This window comes from Macrosteles quadrilineatus, unplaced genomic scaffold (assembly GCF_028750875.1).
Source record: "Macrosteles quadrilineatus isolate MER2022 unplaced genomic scaffold, UCM_ALF_1.0 Scaffold_2__2_contigs__length_208266976, whole genome shotgun sequence".
In the NCBI taxonomy this organism is placed as follows: Eukaryota; Metazoa; Arthropoda; class Insecta; order Hemiptera; family Cicadellidae; genus Macrosteles; species Macrosteles quadrilineatus.
The window spans coordinates 77,244,711-77,269,526 of NW_026542595.1; the positions used below are offsets into that span (position 1 = coordinate 77,244,711).

At 36.7% G+C, this 24,816-nt stretch overlaps 1 protein-coding gene across 1 annotated transcript; it reads left to right on the top strand.

Annotated features, from left to right (window-relative positions):
• The first annotated feature begins 3,963 nt into the window (after nt 1-3,963).
• On the top strand, nt 3,964-24,686 carry LOC128985405 (lipase 1-like). The gene is made up of 9 exons (XM_054404866.1): nt 3,964-4,013; nt 4,885-5,024; nt 6,578-6,755; nt 11,329-11,446; nt 13,071-13,323; nt 20,556-20,684; nt 21,378-21,465; nt 22,212-22,363; nt 24,476-24,686. The coding sequence occupies exons 2-9, from the start codon at nt 4,887-4,889 to the stop codon at nt 24,641-24,643; spliced, it is 1,224 nt and encodes a 407-aa protein (XP_054260841.1). The 5' UTR covers nt 3,964-4,013; nt 4,885-4,886; the 3' UTR covers nt 24,644-24,686.
• Nucleotides 24,687-24,816: the final 130 nt, after the last annotated feature.

Sequence of the window (24,816 nt, forward strand, 5' to 3'; positions counted from 1 at the left end):
GCCATACTTTAAGGGAGTCGGCATTTTGGATATCGGGGATGGCCTTGTTGATAGCCTCCCTGACTTCAGCCTCAGTCGAAAGACCGTCAAGGTCCCGGATCTCCACCGAGGTCCTAGGCTCGAGTTCCCGAACAGTACCGTGGTCCCCCAGAGCCTCTCTGACCTTTGCAGCAAAAGCCACTCGGTCACCAGATTTCCCCAGCTCGAGGAGAACTTTCCCATTCTGGGTACACCTGATTGACTTAACAATCGTATCCGTCTCCTCTGGCTTGGCCTTAGACTTGAGTCGACCCAAGACTTCAGCAAAAGAGCGCCCCCCTAAGGGGTTGATCAGGATTGCCTCAGCCCTGGGCTTTCTCGGCCTGGGTTTCTTTGAAACAGGGGGGGCCTTTCCACGAACCTCCCTCGCCGGAGCAGGGTCAGCAATCTTTCGATCTCTTGCTGCAGGTTCTTTGTTAGAGACAGCCTCCATTCGTCTCAATTTCCTCTTTTCTTTGCGGGAAAGCCTCTTCTCCCAGTTACCCACATTTGATGGTGCCACAGCAGAGTTCATAGAGCTGCTTCCGTCAACAGTTGGGAGAGAGGCAAGCTCCCTGGTTTGCTGAGGGCGCTTCTTTAGAGCTGGAGTGTGCTCAGTAGGGGGTGTCATCTGGGTGGCCCTGTCCTCGACCTTCTGCTCGACATCTGACAGAGGCTGATTGGCCAATTCAGGAAGATCGGGGCTCTCCGCTGGTGAGCTCCTTGCCCGTTTCCTTTGATTCCCGCCCTTGTCGTTCAGTTTAGGGGCTAAAACTTGGTTCACAAGCTCCCGTTCATTAACTAAAGCCTGTCTCATCAAGCCTTTAATTTCGAGAACTCGGGCAACCCGATCCTTCACCTTTGGGAGACCGTCCTTGATTGACCGGTTTACATTGGTCCGGAGCTTCAAGGTTCCCTCCATATTATTGATGAGGTCCATCATCTCTACCAGGAGGTCAGACTCCTCCTCATCAGCATCGTCGTATTGTTGACGGTAACGCTGAAGTTCGGGATCCGACCTCTGGGGGCTGATTTTCGGCGCTGTACTTTCCAGGAGGGTTCCCGTCAACGCCGGTTCAACGTCTACTTTTCCTTCTCCACTTGTCAAAGGAGATCTTAGTGGGGGGAACTCATTTGAGCCCTTAAAGGTTGCAGGCGGTGGAGTTGCCTTAACGTTGTTCGCTGGTGGCAACATTTGGACCTTGGAGCTACGCCCAAAAGGGCTCCACTCCTTTTCCGACTTCGATTTTTGCTCATTTGAGCTGCTGTTAAATAATGTGTTGGGTGGGGGGTTTTGACAAGCCATACATGTGTTTACCAGCGCATCGTGCGGCAAGAGACGGCCCGGATTTAGTCAGGAGCGGGTATACCCTCGGGGACAATCCCCTACCCCAGTTCCCCAGGGCCCGACCTCCGTTTGCCCAGCACCGGATACCTGACGTGCCGGGGGTCGCCTGTTGCAATGCAGAGCCCGACCTCTGCATCCATGCCGCACTTCCTGACCAAGGACCGAAGTGGCTGGCTCCTCACGACACACTGGGAATACCCATCGGCAGTGCAGAGCACACATCAACCCCTGCAACACAACAGGGGGACTCCCAGTGAGGACGTCAGTCACCCTTTTAGTCGCCTCTTACGACAAGCCCAGGAGGGCTGCGATCCTATTCTAACCCCGAAACCGCAGGGGGGAATATTGAAGTATAGTAAAATGATAAATGAATACAATAATTGAAATAATAATTTAAGTTCTCAAAAGATGTTTGTTCAAGACCAACATGGATTTTGTGTTTGATTTTAATTGTCATTACTATTTTAGAGTTTTTTTCTTGGCGTAATGTGCATGGTACTAGTTGATTACCAGTATGTTCCAATCCAAAAGACATGTTTTCTTTTTATTTTTCAAACTAATAATAAAATATACTCATCGAAATATATACATTTAGATTTTTTCCTTAATTCAATAAAGGTTTTTGGATTTTCTTGAATCCTAGATGTTTTAGTTTCACTTATGTTTCATTTCTTCATATGGAAGGTTTTTTAGACATGATTGATTTCATGTATCTAATAATTTATGGACAACTTATTATTTTCCTTTATTTTATATTTTCTTACAGGGACAAGTTCATATTTGGATATTGTATTAATTATAAAGCTATATTAATGCTCAGTACTGTTGTTAATTTTTTATCATTCTTGTATTTGCACTACATAACAATAACAATGTTTCATGGTATTTTTGTTTCTTATTGATCACTTTATCAATAATATTGGTGATATTATACAAGTGATATAGGTAGTTTATACCTTACTTACAACTAAATTAAAATATGTAAATAATACTGTTTATGTTTGCAAATAAACTAATTGAAAAAAAAACTACTCTAATTGTGTTTTTTCCGTGTTAAAACTTGTGATTAGTCAAATCATCGCCAAGATTTAAATTTAAAGTAAACTAGTAAATAGTTAAATACATGTGAGATGTTAATGGTTACTAGTGTACATGTTGCTCGAATTCGAGCAATTGCAAAGTATTACAGGAATTATTCCAAAACGAATAACAGTCATATTTACAATGTGTTTAAAAGACTCAACTCAATAAGATTACCGGTGTGTACTGTAACTCAGACCAAAGAGCAGAGGTTAAGATGTACATGTTCTGCTCCAAAGAGGTTCTAAATACAAACAAACATTTCAAAGTAAAGATAAAAAATCTGATTAGGTACTGACAAAAAGGTTTTTGTTGTGTATTAACAGGCCATATAAAATAGATTTTCGTCATACTGCAGCAAAAACAGCTGTATTTAAAGCATGCGTTGCGGGTCTAAAGTAGCACTTTTACTCTCTAGGGAGTAAAAATAATTTTATTTTTAGTCTCTAGGGAGTAAAAATTAGCTGTTGTAAACAGTTGTAAATTTTGATTGTGGCAATCATATCTATCAAAATTATTGATTGATTTATTAGGTAAGGTTTTAGCATATTGTTGTCGATGGCTCAACATACCAATGGTATAATGTACTGTAACACAATCGTAATACGGTATACAAAATGATTGAATCCTTACTAAACAGCTGCTTGTAACAGAATTGAAAACAAGCTGGAAGTCATTTTGAGAGGTTATCTTTACATAAAAACTATTTTGTTTTCTAGCTTTGTTTGTTAATTAATTAATGATGCAATATGACAACATAAAAATTATTTTGTTTTCTAGCTTTGTTTGTTAATTAATTAATGATGCAATATGAAAAAAATATAGTTCACTACACAGACAAAAAGTTACTTTTTAACCCTTATTAACCCACAAATTCCGACGGATCTTGACTCGGTGAACACGTAATAAAATGGCAGAACACTATTAGGGGTTTCCATGTAACATCCCTTTTCTAGCCATCCTTTTAGCCGATTTGTTCAATTGTGGTGTCATTTAAAACACCAACAACTAGTTTTGAACCCTATTAAAATGTGCAATTTAAGCAGTCCCCTCACTTATCATACTTTGCCATTGTATATTTCATTTTAATAAATATCCCTTAATATATTCGTACTGTGTCCTTTGATTAATATGAACTAATCAGTTGATTGAACATCAGTCCATGGATTAGTCTACATAGTTCAAGAGAAGAGTGTGAGAATCCCACGGTTTTTCCTACCATGTTATTTTTTTTAAGTAAGTTCAACACAATGGTCACAATGGCATGCTAAAATTATCAATTAATAATCAATATTGCATCAAATGTGAGGAAAATGTAATAAACAAAAACATGAAAACAATGAGATAAATGCTTCTGTCGATATAACACTTGTTAGCACCATTAGATAATGGCACTTCCTCTGTGTTACAAAAGATTTATGCAATTCTAGATGACACGGTTGATTCTGAACAGGATGTCATTGATTGGCGGGAAGAGATTGTAAATCAACCATTAAATCAAAATTTTATTGTAAAAACGTATTTGCAGCATCGTCATTCATCATATTATTAGGCTCAAAGGAGATCGGTAACAGTTTTTCTTTCCAGTTGTAAATAGTTAAGATTCATTGTTGAATTTTTTTTTATAAGTACACATTTTCAAATTTTTAACAAATCTTTCTTTCTTTGCTTATTTCTAACAAACTTGTAGCATGTTTTGCAAGTTATCTAATATTGAAAGAGTTTGATTTTGTTTTTCATTGGAAAAGCAGGCTTACATATACAGTGAGTGAGACTTCTCCATAGGAAACACATTTATACACACACAAAATTAAAGTATTTCTTGGTTAGGTACTGACAACTCTGTCAAACAAAAAGAGAGGAAGATTGCAATGGTCAGCTCTTTTTTAAAAGACTCACCCGCTGCACAGGTTAGCTTGTTCTTCCTATCAAAAACAAAATCCAAGCCAAATCCTTTACCAAGAATACCTAATATTTAATAAATTATTGTACAGTATTAATTTAAAAAAAAATTTATTTGTATTTTGTACAAAATACTTATTTTTAAAATGTGTATAAATGTCATTACTTCTTTTTAAAATCTAATAATTTTAAATGTGTTTTAAAGATTACAATACCTGACACTGCCTTATGATTCAAGCAGTCCAGAAATGGACAACACTCATTTTGATGTTTCTAAAATTTATCGTCAGATCCAATAAAAATTGAATAATTCGAACATTGCTAGTAAGGTCACGTCACAGTATAAAATTTCATTTGAACATTTACATAACCGATTTAAAAAACGGTAGGCCTTTTTAACTAATGTTGACATAATCACCCTATTGATATTTGTATACACTTGCAATCCAGTTTATTGAATACAATATAATGGAGTATTATTATATTTTTAAAAATATCTTTAGAATTTTAATTTGAAAGCGTTTCTATTATTACAGCGATGTCGTCAATCTACTTGGCTCTTGCTTTAATTCTAACATTTAGTTTAAATTTTTCTCTCGTTATAAGTGATGATGAAGATCTGGATGTGAAAGGACCATTAATGTTCAAGAACCCAGATGGCAGTCTCATGACAACCGTAAGTATGATCATTGTCAATTGATTTTTTAGATTATTTTAAACATTCTTGCTACCAAGACTGATTGTACGAATAATATAATATAATATTTTTAGATTAGAGATTAATACCCCACCTTATTCTTTGTTATTCTACGCCATGGTTATTTTTTATTGTTGAAGTGAATGGACCTTGCTATGGTGTTGACCATCGTGATGATGATGTCTGCAATTTAGTATGGTAAATCCTGCATTCAAAGCATACGTCAGACAAGAACGCGTCTTTGCAAGGTCCATGCTGTTGATGCTACAGATTACCAAATTTTACCATAATGATGTAGATACGACAATCATAGGTCTTGTCATGAGTTGGACATGAGATTAGGGATGAGCATTGATAGGTCAACTATCGATGTTCACCATCGATGGTAACATCGGGACGTCAACCATCGATTTACCGATAACATCGTTGCGAAAACATCAATGTTTTTGGGACTAAACATTGATGTTTTTTTTTCAGTTTTTCGTCTGCTCTCTGTACTCTCCAGTAATGGAAAACACCAATATCTCAATACTTGGCCAAAAACATCGATGTTTGACAAAAACATCGGTAACCGACCATCGATGTAAAAAACATTGCACATCGATAGAAATATATTAATGTTTCAAAAACATCAACTATCGATGCTCATCCCTAAATGAGATTACTTTTATAAATGTGCTAGTGTACCTAGCTTAAAACAAGAGGGTAGCTTGCTGCACACAGTTGAAGTTCCATGGATGTAAAAGTCTCCTTCAGCCTTTGCCCATGAAAGTTATTTATGTTGTCTAGGGTCAATTAATAATTAATTGACCCTAGACAACATAAATAACTTTCATGGGCCTGTGGAAAGGACTTCCCACAGTCCTTTCCACAGGCCCATGAAAGATATGAATAGGTTGGATAAGTAACTTCTTACCATTTAATTTTAAGGGTTAGGTACAGAAAAACACTGGTTTATTTCATTGTTGCTGTGTATGATAGTTGGGTCTACAAAATATTTTTTTGTGTTTACTACAAGAGAAAACATCAAGATATCCTTTCCTATATATATTTATATATATACTCTTGAGCAATGTTTGCTTGTATGTATGTAGGCCTGTGCTTTCACAGAGATCTCGAAAACGCCCTCAAAATGTTATTTCCTTGAAATGTTGTAAATAATTTATATCTGGCCTAAAAACGTGTTTACTGCAGTTAAAACTGCATAAAAAATTTAGTTAAAAGTCAAAAAATTTTAAGATCGCCTTATGGGTTGCCATGTAATCATGTTGGTTGAACAAAATAACAGGGAAAAAGTAAACATAAGACTTGTAACATGTGTTTATAATGTAAGCCATCCACAGTATACTAGCAAATTACAAAATATAGTACAAAGGGGAAAACATCAGTTGTTACTATTGAGCAAAGATTACACTGAAGTTTAACAATGGAAATAAACTATACCGAGCCATGGCTCAGTCCCCAGATACTTAAAATATATTCAGACAAAGTTAGATACTCTCCTAACTAAGTTTAACTTCACCTCATTACAGAAGCAGCAGATAGAGGCTCGTAAGTACAGCGGTGAGTCACACACAGTGACAACTGATGATGGCTACCTACTGACTCTCTTCAGAGTCATCCCCGCCAAGCAACCTGCCACTGTAGTTCTACTGCAGCATGCACTACTAATGTCATCTGACGCCTGGGTTACTGATAATAAATCCCTGGGTTAGTGTCTGTCAATATTAACTGTTAATTTTATAGAAATGTAGATGTCATTCGTCAAATGAGATGTTGATGAAGGCAGTCGAACAGTTATTCCATGTTCTTCTTGGCAAGCAGAAATGACATAACAAAAGTGTGCATGTTTATTTGTTCATTCTTTAAACGGAACATAAGGTCTGTACATTATGAGTTTTTTGACTTGAAAAGTAAGTCAGCTATCACATCTGAATCCAGTACTCTTCAAAAACCGAATGACTTGAACCAGGTGTATCGCCTTCACTTGCCATCTCAGTAGGCTCAATACAACTTTCTGTGTCAATGGACATCAACAAAGTATAGTGCCGTGTGCAGTGTTGGGGAGGCGACTTGTAGTCGTGTTTTGCTCATAAGTACATCCCTGCTACAGATTCGCCCCACATCCACTCAGTGACTTAAGATTATCTCTGGTTATCATAGTTGCAGGTGCAGGCAACCAAAGTCCTGTCTGTTTGTGCTTTGCCTTAGCCTATTAAAGGGCTCTTTAAGTATTCATAGGAGATGGATGTATAAAAATGTATATTGAAATAAGTTTTTTTTTCTTTTTTCATCCTGTTGCGCAAAAAGTACTATTTAATGTGATAATTTGCATATTACATAATAAAACATTACATTTAAAAATACTAGCTACTTGGGATGTATAAAAAAATAAAATGAAAGCTCAATAGAGCAATGGGGGAATTGCGGCACCATCTTCAAATTGAATGCTTCAAATTTTTCGTCTAGTTCCCCGTAGCCTAAGCGAAACTGCTCGAATGATGGAAAGCTGGCTTTGGATCCTCAACCATCCGATAATTTGGGAGTATGGTTTTCTCCATTTTACAGCCAGGGCTTCGCTTGTTCTCCTCTGAAACGCTTCATATTCTTTGTGGGGGACTCCTTCCGTGGAACATAATAATGGTGTGAAGCTTCCTCTGATGTCTTCGGCTGCTTTGTCATATTTATTGTGTTTCTGAACGGCATGGTTTCGAGATATTGTTCCCCATTCTTGGTTGGCGTAAGAGGGAGCGTCAGCATTAACAATGCGATTATCAAAAAACGCTACTCTCTCAGCCTCCCAAATACCATTAACTTTAAAATCAGCTTTTAAAGCAGGCACATTGTTTGCGGGGTCAGCTTCTCTCATAATAGGCTCGACTTCAACCCCTTTCCAGGCCATAGGCCTATTTGCTATCGCAGCACAGTGGTCTCGATGTTGATCATGCCCATGTTTGATCAATCCTCCTTTTTTACAATTTAAAGCATGTGTAAGATTCATAGGTTGATCACAACCGTCGGATTTCTTAAACTATGTCATCGCTTGTTTTAGATGGCCAAGTGAATGACTTTTAAAAACACCATGGTCCCACAAAACTCATTAAACCAGCATCAAATATTTATCATCAAGTAGATTTAAATTTAGTTTAATTTAGCTATCGATATAAATTCTGCAAACCACAGATTGCACCTTCTGTTGCGCCGTAAACATCGTACTGGTGACTGGCGTGGGGCGTGTGAGTCACATTAGCGGCCTACCACCGGCAACTGTTTTGCACATGCCAAGGTCTAAGTTTCTTCCCTTGCTACACGGGAAACAAAACTTAGTTATTTTAGCTTCAATTTGACGTATAAAACGTTTAGTTACCTTGAATACTACCCAAGCCATTACCATTTAAAGTCCCAGCATTCTTTTATAAACACCCTTTACTTAGAGGTGGCCAATTCCCTTTTGGTTTATATCATTGCTGTCACCAATCATTAACCCTTTTGCGGTCGTATGCCGGGTATGACCCGGGTTTATAGTCTGCCCCGAACGGTCGTAACCCGGGAAATACCCGGCAGCACTTAAATAGGTTGTTTTTTAATTGTAAATACTGTTATTTAATTAAAGATACTGTTCCGTGGCGTTTTTAGGGTTTTCATTTAATTACATATAGCAACCGCAGGGGGCTCACGCTTGCGTGGGTTCGTGGCCTGGGCGACCACGCGGACCCTAGCTCTCCCAGAGGGGAGGTAACTGCCCGGTGTCAGACCCGGCACTTCAGGTAGACCACAGTTATGGACGACTGGTAAGCGCCAGCCCCTTAGGGGGAGCCTCCAGTGACATTCCCTCCATTCAGGGTGGGGGGGGTGTTTAGCTCTCAGTGACGCCGTTAATTCCGCCTCTCCTCAACTACCTGTAACTGTGGTTGTGACTGAGTCCTACCTGTTGTGTTCGACTGACATTTTGTGAGGCATATCCTCGACTTTGGAAGTAGCCTCGTCCTGGGAGGTGAAATACCTAGCCCCCAGAGGGGAGGTAAATGCTCCGTGTTGGTATCGGCATTTCAAGTTGGCCACAGACATGGTCGACTGGGCATCGGGTCCCAGTGACATTCCTTTATCCAGGATGGAGGGGTGTTTAGCTCTAGGAGAGATGGAAGTACATCATAATCTCTAACCTACCTGTGTCTGTGGTACTTTGGGCTTCGGCCTGCTTGTGGTGTGCGACCAGCATTCAGTGGGCAAATCCTCGACTTTGGAAGTAACCTTTCCTGGAGGTGAAAACGGGCAAGTACCCGCAGCTCACGGGGACACTCAAGGGCAACGTAACTTTCCGCAGTGTGAGGGCAACGGTTTGTAGGTACTTATGCAAACCTATCCCTGTCTCTGAGCACGGACGGTATGGTTATCTTGAGTGTGGGGGGTTCTTCCCGGAACCTCAATTGAGTCAAGGGTGTCGCCACCTCTGGTGGATAGGTTCATCCGGGTGGGTCCCACTTCTATACCTGCCTCCTTTTGGGAAACCCTGATGGCCTGGCAGTGATGTTGGGTCTGATGGGCAAACGAAGTAGATCGGGTGCTGGGTCCGAGCCCGCCAGGGGTATCTGGGGATCTATCGCTCTGGATATCTCTGGTTCCCAGCAATGGGTCAGGCCTCGATCGGGCAGCGGTGTAAATGGGAGGTTGGGGTTCCCCCCGTCAGCGTGCTGATGGTCCCCTTCCTCCTGGCTATTGATGGCGGGTTCTGCCTGTCAGGGATGAGATAGGTCCCGAGTGTTGCTTGCACTAAATGCGTCGGGGCGCTCTACTATGGACCTCTAGGTTCCGACCTAGTGGAACCCAGGTGGAGTGACGCTTAAACAAGCAGCCGGAATCCCTGGTTAGGATTGAGGGGCAACCCTCTTTCCGAAGGGTCTGCTTCGGCAGCCGGCGAGCCTGATGACCTTAAGTCATCCGCCCATGATGTGCTAAAGGTTGATGCGTAAGCTTCGGCCTACATCATGGGGCCCGGGTATGTCCTGGAGGATAGGTACCGGGTAAGCAGTCAGGGGGCTTCGGCTCTCATGACAACAAATAATAATAATAATAATAATAATAATAATAATAATAATTACATATAGCTTTTTCTATATTTGGTATTATTTAGAAGCCTTTGGAGTAGGAATTTAGCGAACGATGTCCGTGACTTATTGTTGCTCTCTGGACAGCTGACAGTTGTAAACAAACATAGATCGTGCGGGCGAGTGTCTGTCTAGGCGATGATGATATTGAAAATCTATTAGAAGATGATAATTTGAGTGTAGTTAGTGGTTATAGTGTCGGAAATTATGAAACTATAATTGAAAATGATAGTAACGCAAGTGAAAGTGATGAAAATGAAGAAGTGATTGATGGTGTTGAAATCGAACAAGGAGCTGGTAACACAATTGGTGTTAGTGTAGACTCTGATTTTGTTATTGATTTCGATGATAATATTGATTTCAATAATCATGATCTGAATATACAACAAACTGCAAATAAAAGTATTATTTTTGAAGCTAATGAGCCATTTTCATCTACAGATGAAATTGGTGCAGATGCACAAAACAGTCAGGTAACCGTTGTAGCTGTTATTTTTTTTATTGTACGTTTTTATGCATTTTTTAGCTTTTTATATTTTTTTTTATATATTGATATATTTTATATATATATATATATATATACACATAAAACATATATGCCTAAAATATATATTTTTAATTTGTAATACCTTACTATAAACATAAATAACAAAAAAAAAAACAATATAGTTACCAGATTAAAGGTTTAAAATATTAAATAATGTTGTTTTAACATAGTTTGCTAATCTGCCCAAATTTAATTACGATCTGAGTAAGTTTGCTATTAAAATTAAACCGACCACAAAGGGTTAAGTGTTTTATTCTGAATATAGTAGTGTGATAACTCTCATGGAAACTTCACCACACTCATTCTTTTTGTGGTTTTAGATCAAAACCTCACTAACTCGACTTCCGGTAACTCCGACAGTCAATAGCTGACAGGGCTCACGACTAGCTGGCTTTGTCTTACTACTTGTGCGTTTGAATTTTCATGAAATTTTTTCAAAATATTTAGTTTTTATTGTTGAATACCATTGAACAACCTCTTGGTAAAACTCTTGGTCTACTAGATGTCGAGCTAGTGAGGTTTCACTGTATTATATGTTTTTTATGGATTTTATATAACATATAAAATATTTGAAAATGCGCAAGAGGTTTGATATTTGACCTATTTCAGTTTTCTATATTTTCCTATTCAGCGTTCACGTTGACGGATGCTGGGTATGACGTGTGGATGGCCAATTCTAGAGGTAACTGCTACTCTCGCAAACACACCACTTTTGACCCCGACAAGGATAAGAGCTTCTGGAACTTTGGGTAAAATGTTAAAACTTCTTTGAAATTCTTTTTAAAATATTGTATAAAATATTATTGTATAACAACTAGATGTTAATTTTAAAACAAAATTTTAATTGTTCTATTGCCAAATCACCCTAAAAATTACAAAGTGATAATGTAAATTTGTTTGATAACTTTGAGCCCCAAAGGCAAATCTAATGACTACTCGTATCTAAAGTAACATAACCGAGCTAGGTGTTCGCCTGTCTGCGATAGAGCTTGGAAGGACAGGCACACTGAAACTTATGACGTGCTAGTTTACACCTCAAACCAGGCGGTTTATAATTCTTACCCATCTTTACACCTCTATCTTATATTTTGTTTGTCTCTATGTTATCTTTTGTAGATCTGTCCACAAAAAAACTATATCTTTATACAATTATATACTTAATGTTCCGAAGATAAGTGAAAAATGCAATAAATTAAATATTTTGCTAAGGTCCCCGTAGTTTTCTTATTGTTTTTTCTTAGCTAGGACTAAGAAATTGGTCCTAATTGTGTAATTGGTAACTTAATGCGTTGATGAAGGTCCGCAATCCTAAGTTCTTGTAGAATGTGTCATTCTTTAAGGTCTGCACTTTGAAGTTCTTGTAGCCTAGATGTGAGTAAATCAATTGTATGTCGGCCTAGGTAGTACATTTTGTGTGTTGGTGGACTGGCTTCGGGAGGTGTGAATAACTAACTCCACAATAAGAAAATGTCAGTATGTCACAAAATCACACAACTTTACTTCTCGTAACTATATCTTTCATGAACTCGGCGATACATACCGATGATAAAGGTTTCAAATTAAAATTTATAAACTTGTGGAGTGGTGATAGTCCTATAACCGTCACTGCGCACTCACACAGTGGTCACATGGCGGCTGCGAATATCCTCGACCTCCCATTGCTGCGCACACTGCCTCTTGAATCCCACGCAACATGCGTTGTCTATTCCCCCTGGTGGCCTTTTTTGGCACTTTTTACTATGTATTTTTGGATCTTTGTTACCGACGCTCCGTCAAGTGGCGCGCCTGGTGTTCTTTTTTGTAAATTTGTATTGATTTTACTTTAGAAATCAAGTTGTAACTGAAATTTTCTATATCTCTTAAAAATGTTGTTCACATCCATTCCCACAGGAACTTCACAAATATATTTTTAAGTTTTTTGGTCATTACTGAATTTATTTTACTCCACAACATATTAATTGACTATTATTTAAATAAAGACTTGAACTATCACAATTAATTTTAATGGTATATTCACTATTAAAAGAAAAAGGAAACCTTTTTTGAAAACATCAAACAGGATAAAATAAAAATACCAATCAATTGAACATAAAATGAGCTAGGTGTAGGTATACCTGCCTCAAAATTCAGCATTACAAACCCAAACAGTAGAAGAATCTATGGTTGTTTCTTGCTTTTATTTGCAATAGTCGACGATTGGCTTTTTAAGAATTCCCTCACGATCAACACACTGTAAAGCCAAAATTACACTCTTTAATATTGTTGTGTTGTTCATAAAATAGAGATACAAGCCGTAGGGATCAAAAGTTGAAAGTAATAAGTTAACAAGACTATTTGACTATATACATAAATAACCCGTTTTCATTCTATTAGGCTTCATGAGTTGGGAACCAAAGATTTGCCAGCAGTGATTGACTACATACTCAAGACTACAGGACAGACCAAACTACACCTTGCAGCACATTCTGGAGGCAACTCCATGGCCTTTGCGATGGCTTCTCAGAAGCCAGAGTACAACGACAAGCTCAAGTCACTCCAGGCTCTGTCTCCCTTTGTGTTTGTCAGCAAGATGGCCGAGATGATCGGACCTGATGGCATGGTGGAGGCAATGACTGCTCAGTACATTGTAAGTACAAGCTGAATGCAACACTAGCACTCCTAGGTGAGATTCTAGTTATTAAACTCCTTATTTGAAAGTGGGTTAGCAGTACGGCTGTTAATCTTTTGATCAGTACGGCATTGAAAAACGCCATGACAAGCTTCTCTCTTGACATAATTTGAAAGGTTAAATGAGTGAGACGTAAGGAAATCAGAAACCAGATTAGTAGTAAGGAGCTAAGATTAGTAGGAGTAAGAGGCTCGTGCAGACTCCTTGGCGGGGGAGGGTAGAACGAGAAATCGGGTAAAGAGTTGGAATCAGAAAGTATAGATAAACCTGTAAAAGGTTATAAATAAATAAATAAATAAAAATGCCTTTATTTATCAAGCGTTTCTCAGTATAAATACTGCTTCTCAGAACAACTTTCGTCAATAACAATATAAAACTAACAACAAATAAATAGAGCAATAACAAAACAGAAACAAGACAATATGAGTAACAATAATTAACCATCAGTGCACAATTCTTTGATCTTAACTCTAAATGATGATAAAGAATATTTTTTGAGGCCAGAGGGGAGGTCGTTGTACAGTTTTGGACCGAAGTACGAGAAGCTTCGTCTCCCAAACTCAAGCCTCACTCTTGGAAAGTGAAGCTGGAGACCACCATGGCGGGTACTGCGCTGAGAGACCTCCTCCCGGAAAGAGAGCCTCTCAAGAAGGTACTGTGGCTCCTGTAAGACAAGAGCCTTGTGCACCATGCAGCACGTCATGATCCTGCAAACAGTGTCTACTGTTGTCATCCCCGCTACAGCTCTATAGGGAGAGATATGTTCAAATTTTTTGAGGCAAAATATGAAGCGAATAGCTGAATTTGCAGTTTCTGCATTCGGGTCATGTCTACTCCAGAGATGCTGTTTCCATAAGCAGGGAGACAATATGTAAACACCGACAGGACTAGTGACTGCATGAGGCGCAGCTTCGCAGATTCTGTCAGCAGACTTCTAAACCTGTACAGCCCTCTCAGCCTTCCTAACGCGCGCTGCGAAGCATGTGTGACATGGTCAGAGAAGGTGAGGCTGCTATCAAGCACAACGCCAAGAGTCTTTGACTTGTCACACAAAGTCAAAGATTCCCCGTTGAGCACAACACTCACTCCTCTCTCGCTGAGGGACTGCACCAAGTCTTGTGGCGCCGTATGCATCACAGTACACTTGCCAGTATTGAGTTTCAACCCATTTGCTTCTGACCACAAAAGGATTTTTCTTAGATCAGAGTTAATGAGATCGAGTGAAGCTCTAATCTGGGATGGCTCATAAGACAAGTGCAGCTGTGAGTCATCGGCATACAAATGAACTGTACAATGTTGCACACAGCTAGGAAGGTCTGCCGTGTACAAATTGAACAGAACAGGCCCAAGACAGCTGCCTTGGGGAATTCCTTGGGTTTTGACAAGCGGGGTTGATGTTTCACTCTCTAACTGCGTCACTTGCAGCCTGGAGTCTAAGTATGACCTTATCCATTTCAAAATATTTTTGTCAAAGCCATAATATTTCATTTTGGCCAATAGCATCTCATAGTTCATTGAATCAAATGCCTTTGAATAGTCCAGCATAACTAGAGAACTATATTTACCCTTGTCTTTGGTGTCAATCATATCACTAAATAAGTTCGTCAGGGCTGTACATGTGCTATGGTTAGGTCTAAATCCAGACTGAAGTTTGGGTAATATATTTTGTGTGTTTATGTAGCTGACTATTTGGCGAATAGCTATCTTCTCTAATATCTTTGACATAGCTGGTAATATTGAGATTGGCCTTAGGTCTTCGACTTTTCTTGGGGCTGTAAGTTTGGGTAATGGTCGGATAATACTAATTTTCCAGGACTTAGGAAATTGTCCCTTGTCTAGTGATAGATTTATCAGATGGGTAATTGATTTTATCGCATACGGACTGACAGTTTTAATCATTTCAATTGAAATTTCATCGCTACCCACTGCTTTAGATTTGATCTCATTCATTACATCCATAACCTCTTTTTCACTGACATATTGAAAATTGAAGGTGTTTATAATGCCATCTCGTTTATTATCCATAAAATATTCCCAAAGCTGTTTATCAATATCGGTCTCAGCTCCCATGTTTACAAAATATTCGTTAATCTCATTAGCTTGTAGATCATGTGGAATGCTTGAGTTGCTCTTAGAGCCAACTATATCATTTAGTGCAGGTAAAATTATACTAAAAAACCAGTAGAAAACATAAAAATTAGTCCATTCATGAAACTTGCAGGAAACGTAGTAATTACCATTAGGTTTTGAAATCTGATGAGTCCCTAGTGATTGTGGGGGTGGAAGTACCATTTTATGGGGTTAAAGTTTATGGGGGTAGTGATTTTGAGAAAATTTGTATTTATGGGATCCAAGCAAGTGAGGTGTCGTTTTCTATGTTTTTTCAGATGCAGAATCGAAAAAGAACAAAATAAAATCCATACAACCGACGGTTTATTAAAAAAAGACTAATTTATTAATGAAAAACTAAATATGACAAATTAATTAAGGTAAAATAATCCAGTGAATATCAATTTCTGTATTACAAAATTGACTATGAGTCTGTGCCAAATGTTAAAGTTGTGAGGAAAATTAACCAAGAAACTGGTAGTTTCGCCTCTTTAACCACCACGTGTCATATTGTTCATCAGCTACTGATGCATCATCACCATCCATGGAATGGTCAGGGTCTCTTAACTCGTTCTTCTCCATCGTCGTCTTGACGGCTAAGTATGGGTAGCAAACATATTTCAGTTCTGGCGGTGATCCTGCAACTTATGGTGAAGATAATATATAAGACCAAGAATGTAAAACCGCTCGGATCCCAATTTTTAAGGACCTTGGTCACCCGTAATTACGTCGTCAATATGGCGCTCGTAAGAGGATGCTGGGTCGCTATGAATTAATAAATGCCTGAACCGATTTTAATGAAATTTGGCATACAAGTGCTTGAATACAATATCTAATCCCAGTTTGTCAATGGTCGAGTTTGATTAGGTCATATCAAAATGGTGGCCGTTAATCACTAAAATAATTAAAAATTGTTTAGTGCTTTGTTTTATCAACTCTCTCCAGAAATCTGCAGCAATCTTTCATTTTCCTTGCAATCATAGGTCGTGATGCCGTCTCTGTATTTCCTGGAATAGGAAAAATACCCCCACCGCAGCAAACCTTCAGATTAAGTGAGTTTCCATTTGCCTGATTTGATTTTCAATTAAATCTATTTCAATAACCTAAAGTTTAATTAGTGTTAACTAGGTTTCCTGCTATGGGGAGGGTAATAAAGTGTGTTTTTAATTAAAATATGAATAGGTTAAAATAAATAAATTGTCCGAGTTTTATCAAAATATATACATAAACTAGCAAAATATCCAATCATGGTATTCAAAATGGCTTAGAGAGAAATTCGAAACTTTTACGTTTAGAGGTGCAAATATGAGAAAACCGAATTTTTACCCCATAAATCCCCCAGAAAACCCTGTTCTCATGGTTCGATCATGCTGGTTCGCAAACTCGTTCGAGTAAACGTAGGTTTACACGTTTTTACCAAATTTCGTCAACATTGGGTCATTTTTGCTTGAGTTATCGTGCTAACGTTCTTTAAAAAGTACACGTCAACAGTCATTAACGCTGTTAAAGTTTGATGTTATGTCATATAGAAAAGTACAACAAATCTTTAGATTGATTTTAACGAGTTTACAATCCAGCATGATCAGACCATGGGAACGGGGTTTTTGGGGGGATTTATGGGGTCAAAATTGGGTTTCGTCATGACTAACCTTCTACACATAAAGTTTTCCAATTTCTCTCTAAACAATTTTGGATACCATGATGATTTTGAATATCTTAAAACCCAATAATTTTGTTTATTTAAGTGTTTTTGTACGAATATTGGTTACCTATTGAGAAAATTCAAAAATTGTAAATTGATCATTCTCATTTTATTCTTATGGAGAATTAGTAAACTGTTGTAATTTGCTCGTTTAAGGATATATTTAGATAAAACTAGGCAAATTTATTTATTTTGACCTTGGCTATTAATATTTGAATAAAAAACACACTTTATTATCCTCTCCGTAGCAGTAAACCTAGGTACTAATTAAACTCAATTAAAATATATTTAATTGAAAATCAAATCAGGCAAATGGAAACTCACTTAATCTGCAGGTTTGCTGCAGAGGGGGTATTTTGCCTATTCCAGGAAATACAGAGACGACATCACGACCTATGATTTCAAGGAAAATGAAAGATTGCTGCAGATTTCTGGAGAGAGTTGATAAAACAAAACATTAAACAATTTTTAATTATTTTAGTGATTAACGTTCGCCATTTTGAAATGACCTAATCAAACTCGACCATTGATAAACTGGGATTATATATCGTATTCAAGCACTTGTAAGCCAAATTTCATCAAAATCGGTTTAGGCGTTTTGGTATTACAGTATAACCAATTCATAGCGACCCAGCACCCTCTTACGAGCTCCATATTGATGACGTCATTACGGGCGGCCAAGGTCCTTAAAAATTGGGGTCCGAGCGGTTTTACATTCTTGGTCTCATATATTATCTTCACCCTAAGTGGCAGGATCGCCGCCAGAACGGAAATATTTTTCTACTACCCATACTCACTTAGTTGTCAGTGTCAAGTCAAGACGACGTTGGAGAAGAACGAGTTAGAGACCCTGACCCATGGATGGTGATGATGCATCAGTAGCTGATGAACCTTATGACACGTGGTGGTTACAGAGGCGAAACTACCAGTTTCTTGGTTAATTATCCTCACAACTTTAACACGTGACACAGACTCATGGTCAGTTTTGTAATAATTGATGTTCACTGGATTATTTTACCTTAATTAATTTGTCATATTTAGTTTTTCATTAAAAAAATAGCCTTTTTCTAGTAAAATGTTGATTGTATTGCTTTTATTATGTTCTTTTTCGATTCTGCATCCTAAGAAACATAGAAAACAACACCTCACTTGCTTGGATCCCATAAATACAAATTTTCTCAAAATCACTACCCCCATAAAGTTTAACCCCCATAAAATGGTACTTCCACCCCCACAATCACTAGGGACTCTTCAGATTTCAAAACCTAATGTTAATTACTACGTTTCCTGCAAGTTTCATGAATGGACTAATTTTTATGTTTTATTAGGTGAGTTTTACCTGTACTACATTCCTTTTGAGGCACGTCCAAAATTCTTTTGGGTCTTTTGAGGACGATAGTTTATCAGAAAAATATGTCTTTTTCGCACTCCAGATCATATTATTTAACCTATTTCTAACGCCCTTATCCTCTACTGACATTGGATAAATTTTTGGAATTGCTTATTGACAAGATAACTGGTTACTAAAAAGAACATCTAGTCAAATTTAGTTTTTTTATTGTTAATATAACTATAAAATTAATTAACTATCAAGATATTCTCTATTTAAGTGAGATGAGCCAACTGATGACTGAGAGAAGATAAATACCCCCGCCGCAGCAAACCTGCAGATTTAGCGAATTTCCATTTGCCTGATGGATTTAAACTCAAATGTCTCCTTAAAAATATCACATTTATTCCCTATTTAACCAGAATTAGTTTAATGAGTACTTTGGTTTGCTGCAACAGGGAGGGTAAAAAAGTGTTTTTTAATGTATAATGTTAAAAGGTACTGTGGTTTAGTAAGAAATTAATGTATTTTCTAAATTTGATCAAAATATGTTCATAAACAAGCAAACTACAACAGTTGACTTATTCTCCATAAGAATAACATGGGAATTTTAAAATTACAATTTTTTTTAATTTCTCCGTAACAATTAGGCGCATAATAACGCTTCAATATACAAAATTATTTGTTTTTTAAGCTCTACAAATGGTTTGAAAAGAAATTGTGAAATTTTGTGTTTTTAGGGTCACAAATGGGAAAAACCTATTGTTACCCCATAAAACCCCCCATAAACCCCCGATCCCATAGTCCGATCATGCTGGTTCGCGAACTCATTCTAGTTTATCACGTCTTACACCTTCATACCAAATTTTATCAAAATCGGACAAAAATTACTCAAGTTATCGTGCGGATGGACACATGTATATCTCTCTCTATATATAGATATATAAAAATTTGAACGAATGGTGTTTTTGGCCTCTGGGGACATCAAAATGAAAAAGTAAATCGGTCCCGGGCCTAGGTGTTACCATGAGACCTACGGTAATAGCTACTTCCCTATAGGGAAATTCGCTAAAAGAGCAGAAGACCCAAGTAAAGAGAGCTTCAAGATACAGAATTCTTATGAAGTTGTAATTATAAAATAGTGTTTAGTTTATGTGTTTAATTAATATGATTGTTTATTAATATTACAATAATTAATATTACAGTACAACAGATTTATTTAATTAACTAGCAGAGTACCCGTCCTTCGTACGGGGTTGGAAAATAAGTATAATTGTAGTTATACTCGACCTTTGTGTTTGCAATGTGAGAAGACACGGTTTGAGAAAATTGGCTTCCTCAAATTTATGGTATGCTATAGTATTACACATATAGCCATAATGTTCTACCACTTCACCTACACAATAGAGAAAGATAGATTATTAAAAATTCGCAAAATATCACAAATTATTCATGAAATAAAACAAAATAAACATAACTGTAATAAATATCCTACTTTGACAGTTCTCATTGCGTATCACAGTTTTTTGTTGCTGAAAAAATAATAGTGCTGCACCCTGTTGGTAAATCTTATAAATTTTTAATGCTTTTGCATATAATAGAACCAACTCTTTTAGTTGACACAGCTGGCTAAATTTGTTAATTCCCTTTAAAAATATGAATATTCGTAAGGTTAACATGGGGAACTGCAGAGCCACTGGGGCGGAGTTCGAAAGGATTTTTGAGATATGAATATGCCTATATGTTAATCGGGAATGTGAGCTATCATCATGCCAAATTTCAGCCCAATCCGAACAGTATTTTCCGTGTTTACTTATCACAAACATACATACATACATACATCCAAACTCTCTCATTTATAATATTAGTAGGATTAATTTATTTATTTATTTCTGTTTAAATGGGTCTCCAATGCATTTTCACTGAGGAAACCCCTAAATCATTACCACTGTCACTGGTCATTTACATAATCTCTAAAGAATATTTCTTGGGGGGCCAATCATTTCTCTGCTACAAATTATAACTCTTTTGTGCATTGTATGTTATCAGGACCAGATCAAGGCAGCAGATAAGTGGGAAATGTTTCCTCGTAAGGACTTTGTCAAAAACAACAAAACACAGGTCACTTGCGAAGATGTAGAAGAAAACTATAGATCAATGTGCTCAGAAAAGATGGAAGTAAGTAATTAAATATTCGTCTGATATAAATTTATTTTGCTGTTTTTATAGCGCAATGACAGCTTTAAGTTTTTTTATAAAGAAGACAGAGTTCCTGGTATGGTTTTTTTGTAACATCTTTAAGATCAAGGTCTAAATTAAATCCTAATTCATGCGTTGACATTTGCAAATGAGGCATCTTACAGTTTTTAATTAATTGTAGGCGTACTCATCTTGCTTGTCAGAAACACTATTTAAAATCTGTTCCATCTGGGTTTGTGTTAAACAAATATAAAATGGCAGTTATTATGTTGGGTTCGTCCAACATGTAATTTTTAACACCGTCTGTTTATTCTGATTCCAAGTTATGAGTAAATTTTGTTTGAATGAAAGCTATTAGTTACAATATTTCAAAAGGGAAATATAAATTGAGACATTTTTATACTGGCTAATGAGTTGAATTTGAATTTTTTGTTCATGTATGATCTTCAAAGTTAAAATTGTGTGAAGTTGTTATTAAGATGAGCAAGATGTGTTGAGGTATCTCCGTCACATTGTTTTCCTACCAGTTCAGTTTGTTTGTAACCACATTAAAAAGTATGTTGTCAATTTAAGGTTGACAGTTAACCATTCTTGTTGATTTAAAATAGGTTTTTAGTTCTTTCATCATTACTAAATCATTTCTTCCAACCAATGTGAGTGTTTTGTCAACAGATGGTCCATGAAATCCTTGGAGGAGCCTACATCCCAGCTGGTCAGTCTACCAAGGCAGTCTTGCACTTTTACCAGATAGGTGTAGCAGGTAAAAACCAAAATGTTCCCGAGGTTTTCACGTGTTTGTTGAACTGTACAGAAATTATCAAAATTCAAATTCAAATTATTTATTAACTCATAACATCTTTTGGAGTACAATGTACATAGATAGGAGTTTTGTCAATATTTATAAAACTAATACTACACTGATATATTTAATATAACTAATTACAATTATTCAAACTTTAAAAATGTAATAGTAATACTGTAAACTAACTAAAGCATTTCATTTCATACATTTGTACAAAAAGAAAAAAAATTCTGTCAATTCTTAAAACTAAGCTCAAACTACATGACGAAATACCAGTCTTGGTCTGTATCAGGACAGGATATAGGCTTTGTCCTGTATATAATTCTACTACAGCAACAAAAAAATAAATAAATAAATAAATAAATAAAATAAAAATAATAAGGATTCTTTCTTAAACCATGCTAAACCAAAAAAGTCCCAAAGCCAACACAACTTACCACAACTTACACAACTTACCCACTTACTTAGGGTTAGTTTTACAACTTACCCTTCAAAATTATCCAGAAAAAATTCTTCAATGCTATAGTAAGATTTTTCCAATAATAATTTATGTAAGGTATTTTTGCATATGGTTTTTGATAGCTTGTTAAAAATTTTGATATCCATGTTTTTGGACTATTTTCATACAGAGAAAGTCTATGGTGTGGATATTGAAATAAGTGTGAGTGGCTACTTATCTACCTAATAATGTTTGTGTAATCTAGGTGTCATGAACTATTACAAGTTTGACACTCCAGAAGAGAATGAGAAGGCTTATGGTACCAAAGAGCCTCCTTCGTACACCAAAGACTTCAAGAATATCACTGCACCGACCATTTTGTGGACTGGTGAACATGACGGGCTGATTCAGACTCAGGTGAGCACTAAAATTTTTTTCCATACTGAGTAAGAATCAACCATTTGTAAACATTTGATTAGTTATTAATTCTTTGAGATAATGTCACAGACTTGGGGTGTATTTTAAGCTGAATAATGCATGGTGAGTGTAGAATGGGGGGAAATGATCTTTTCACCACACTATGATAAAACTAATAAAATAAAATAAAATAACACATGTAAATAAAATAAAATAAAATAAAATAAAATAAAATGATGTTTTTGGCTGTATTACATACGTTAATTGGTGGCTGAAAGTTACGTTTTGCTGGCCATCCCAGCTGTCATCGTAATTTGGGGACCGAGCAGGTTTTTACATCCCGGGGCCGCAAAATCAGCTGTCTGCTTACTTACTTAAAACATGAATGCATTTTAAATACACAATCAAAATCCATAGCGTTGCAATAGAATTGTGTTATTGTCACCGTTGCCTAGCAACTATTTATTTTTATTTTTGCTGATTCCTCAAATTATTTCTTCACATAACCTTAAAGTTGTAGTTTTGTTGACTATCAGTGTGCATTATTATAGTGTGAATAGTGGTAATAGGGTATAGTGTAGTGAAAAATAGAGTTCGTACCACGGACCGAAATGGTTTTGCAGCTCTCGGTCGATTTAAGTTCTCGACTTTGTCTCGAACTTAAAAACTATCTCGAGCCGGCAAAACCTTATTTTCGGCCCTAGGTACGAAATATACTATTGTAGCTTTGTTACTGACTAAGATCAATCAGCTGTTTTATAAGTCATGATTAAACAATAAATATCCAAACACTTTGTTCCAATTCAATTCCAGCACTGTGCATCAAATATAATTCCTCAGATACTTATTCTTCAAAAAGTTTGGATACTTCACATTTGATGTATCTTACCACACCCTTTTAAACTTTTTAAACCGTCAGTTTAAAGCGAGTGATATGGGGATGCTTATCTTTTTATATGCACTAGTCAATGATAAGGTTGATGACAACGAGCTTTTATCTCGTTTAGCGTTCCTTTTTCACCGACTCTCTTCCAGAGCCTGCGCCTTGTTCAGTCCGTCCTTCTCACGGACTTGCCTAGGGGCTCAATCTCCCATCAACACATTGATGAGACTATAATTCATTATCATACAACATTGACACTTTTAACTCGAGCCTCTTATAAAAAAATCCTAAGTCTCACATAATAGTTAATGTTATTTATTTCTCTCTCCTTCATCAGTTTTAGTGTTTCTCATATTTTGCTTCTTATCTTATTTATTTTTGTTATTCTTAATCACTTTTATTTATTGTTAATATTATTTATTGTTGTTATTTACTAATTAATATTTATTATTATTCGTAGTCTATGAATGTTTCAATGTGTATAAATGCAATTTGTATTCGGAAGAGCTTAAAACTCTTAAGACTCAAAGGGTAATTGTGTTTGGGTTGGTTAGGGGTAAGATTATCAAGATATGTAGTGCATGCATTTGGCTTTTTTTGCTAATTTAATGGTCTTAATTGAAAGATGAAATTCTAAACATTTTTTAATAATAGCAACAATCAGTTTTTGTAGGTGTGTTGTCTTCTTTTTTTGTCTTGTTTGATGCAAAGTGAACCAGTTTGGTTTAAACTCATGAAAATTAGTTCATATGACTGCTTGGTTTACATTAAAGCACATAAATTATGACAAATAATGTCGTAGAGTATCCATTGAAAATCACCAGAAGTTATTGAAAAGGTAAATACTTAAGTTTTGTTCTTCCAAGAGATGAAGAGGTTGAATTGGCAAAAATACTGGTTGTAGTTTTGGATGCCATACATTTTCGGGCAATCTACAATTCAACATACAAATCAACATCATTTGAAGCTTAGATTGCCTGAAACTGACCTTACTACATCACATCCAAAATGTTGGTCAGTATTTTGATTTTCATTAATCCGTTACACCATCTCTAGAGAAGCAAAAGTCCCCAGTTTACTTTGACTGTGGAAGTCTCCCGTCTGGTTGCTTAGTACTTTTACATTGTGTTATACATAAAATATTACCAAGGTACCGTAAGTGATCTGTATAATGTGTTTAACGTTAAGCAATGCAATATAAGACTTTGACCAAGGTTATACATTTGCAGGATGTTGATAACTTGAAGCCTCTTTTGGGAAATTTGGTTGCTGACTACCGTATCCCAGATGACTGCTTTGACATTTCCACCTTCAATTACGCTAGGAAGGTCGCTTGTTCTTCTGTCAGAGAAAGAGTGTACAAGGAACTCATTGAGTCTCTCAAGAAGTTTGACTAGAACTTCACACTTATAACTCCAATTACAGATTATTTCACAATAATCTCTGTAGTTTTGTTTCCTTCTACACTACTGCTAATAAAGTCAACAATTAGTTATACTAACTCTATTACACTTACTGTAGTATAATTAATACTGTTACTGCACTAACGTCTGTTAACAAAATTTAAGCG

Coding starts and splice junctions, on each gene's coding strand:
- LOC128985405 (XM_054404866.1), top strand. CDS start 4,887: ATGTCGTCAATCTACTTGGCTCTTGCTTTAATTCTAACATTTAGTTTA. Junction 20,685..21,377: donor TGTGCTCAGAAAAGATGGAA/GTAAGTAATTAA, acceptor TTTTGTCAACAG/ATGGTCCATGAAATCCTTGG. Junction 21,466..22,211: donor TTACCAGATAGGTGTAGCAG/GTAAAAACCAAA, acceptor TGTGTAATCTAG/GTGTCATGAACTATTACAAG.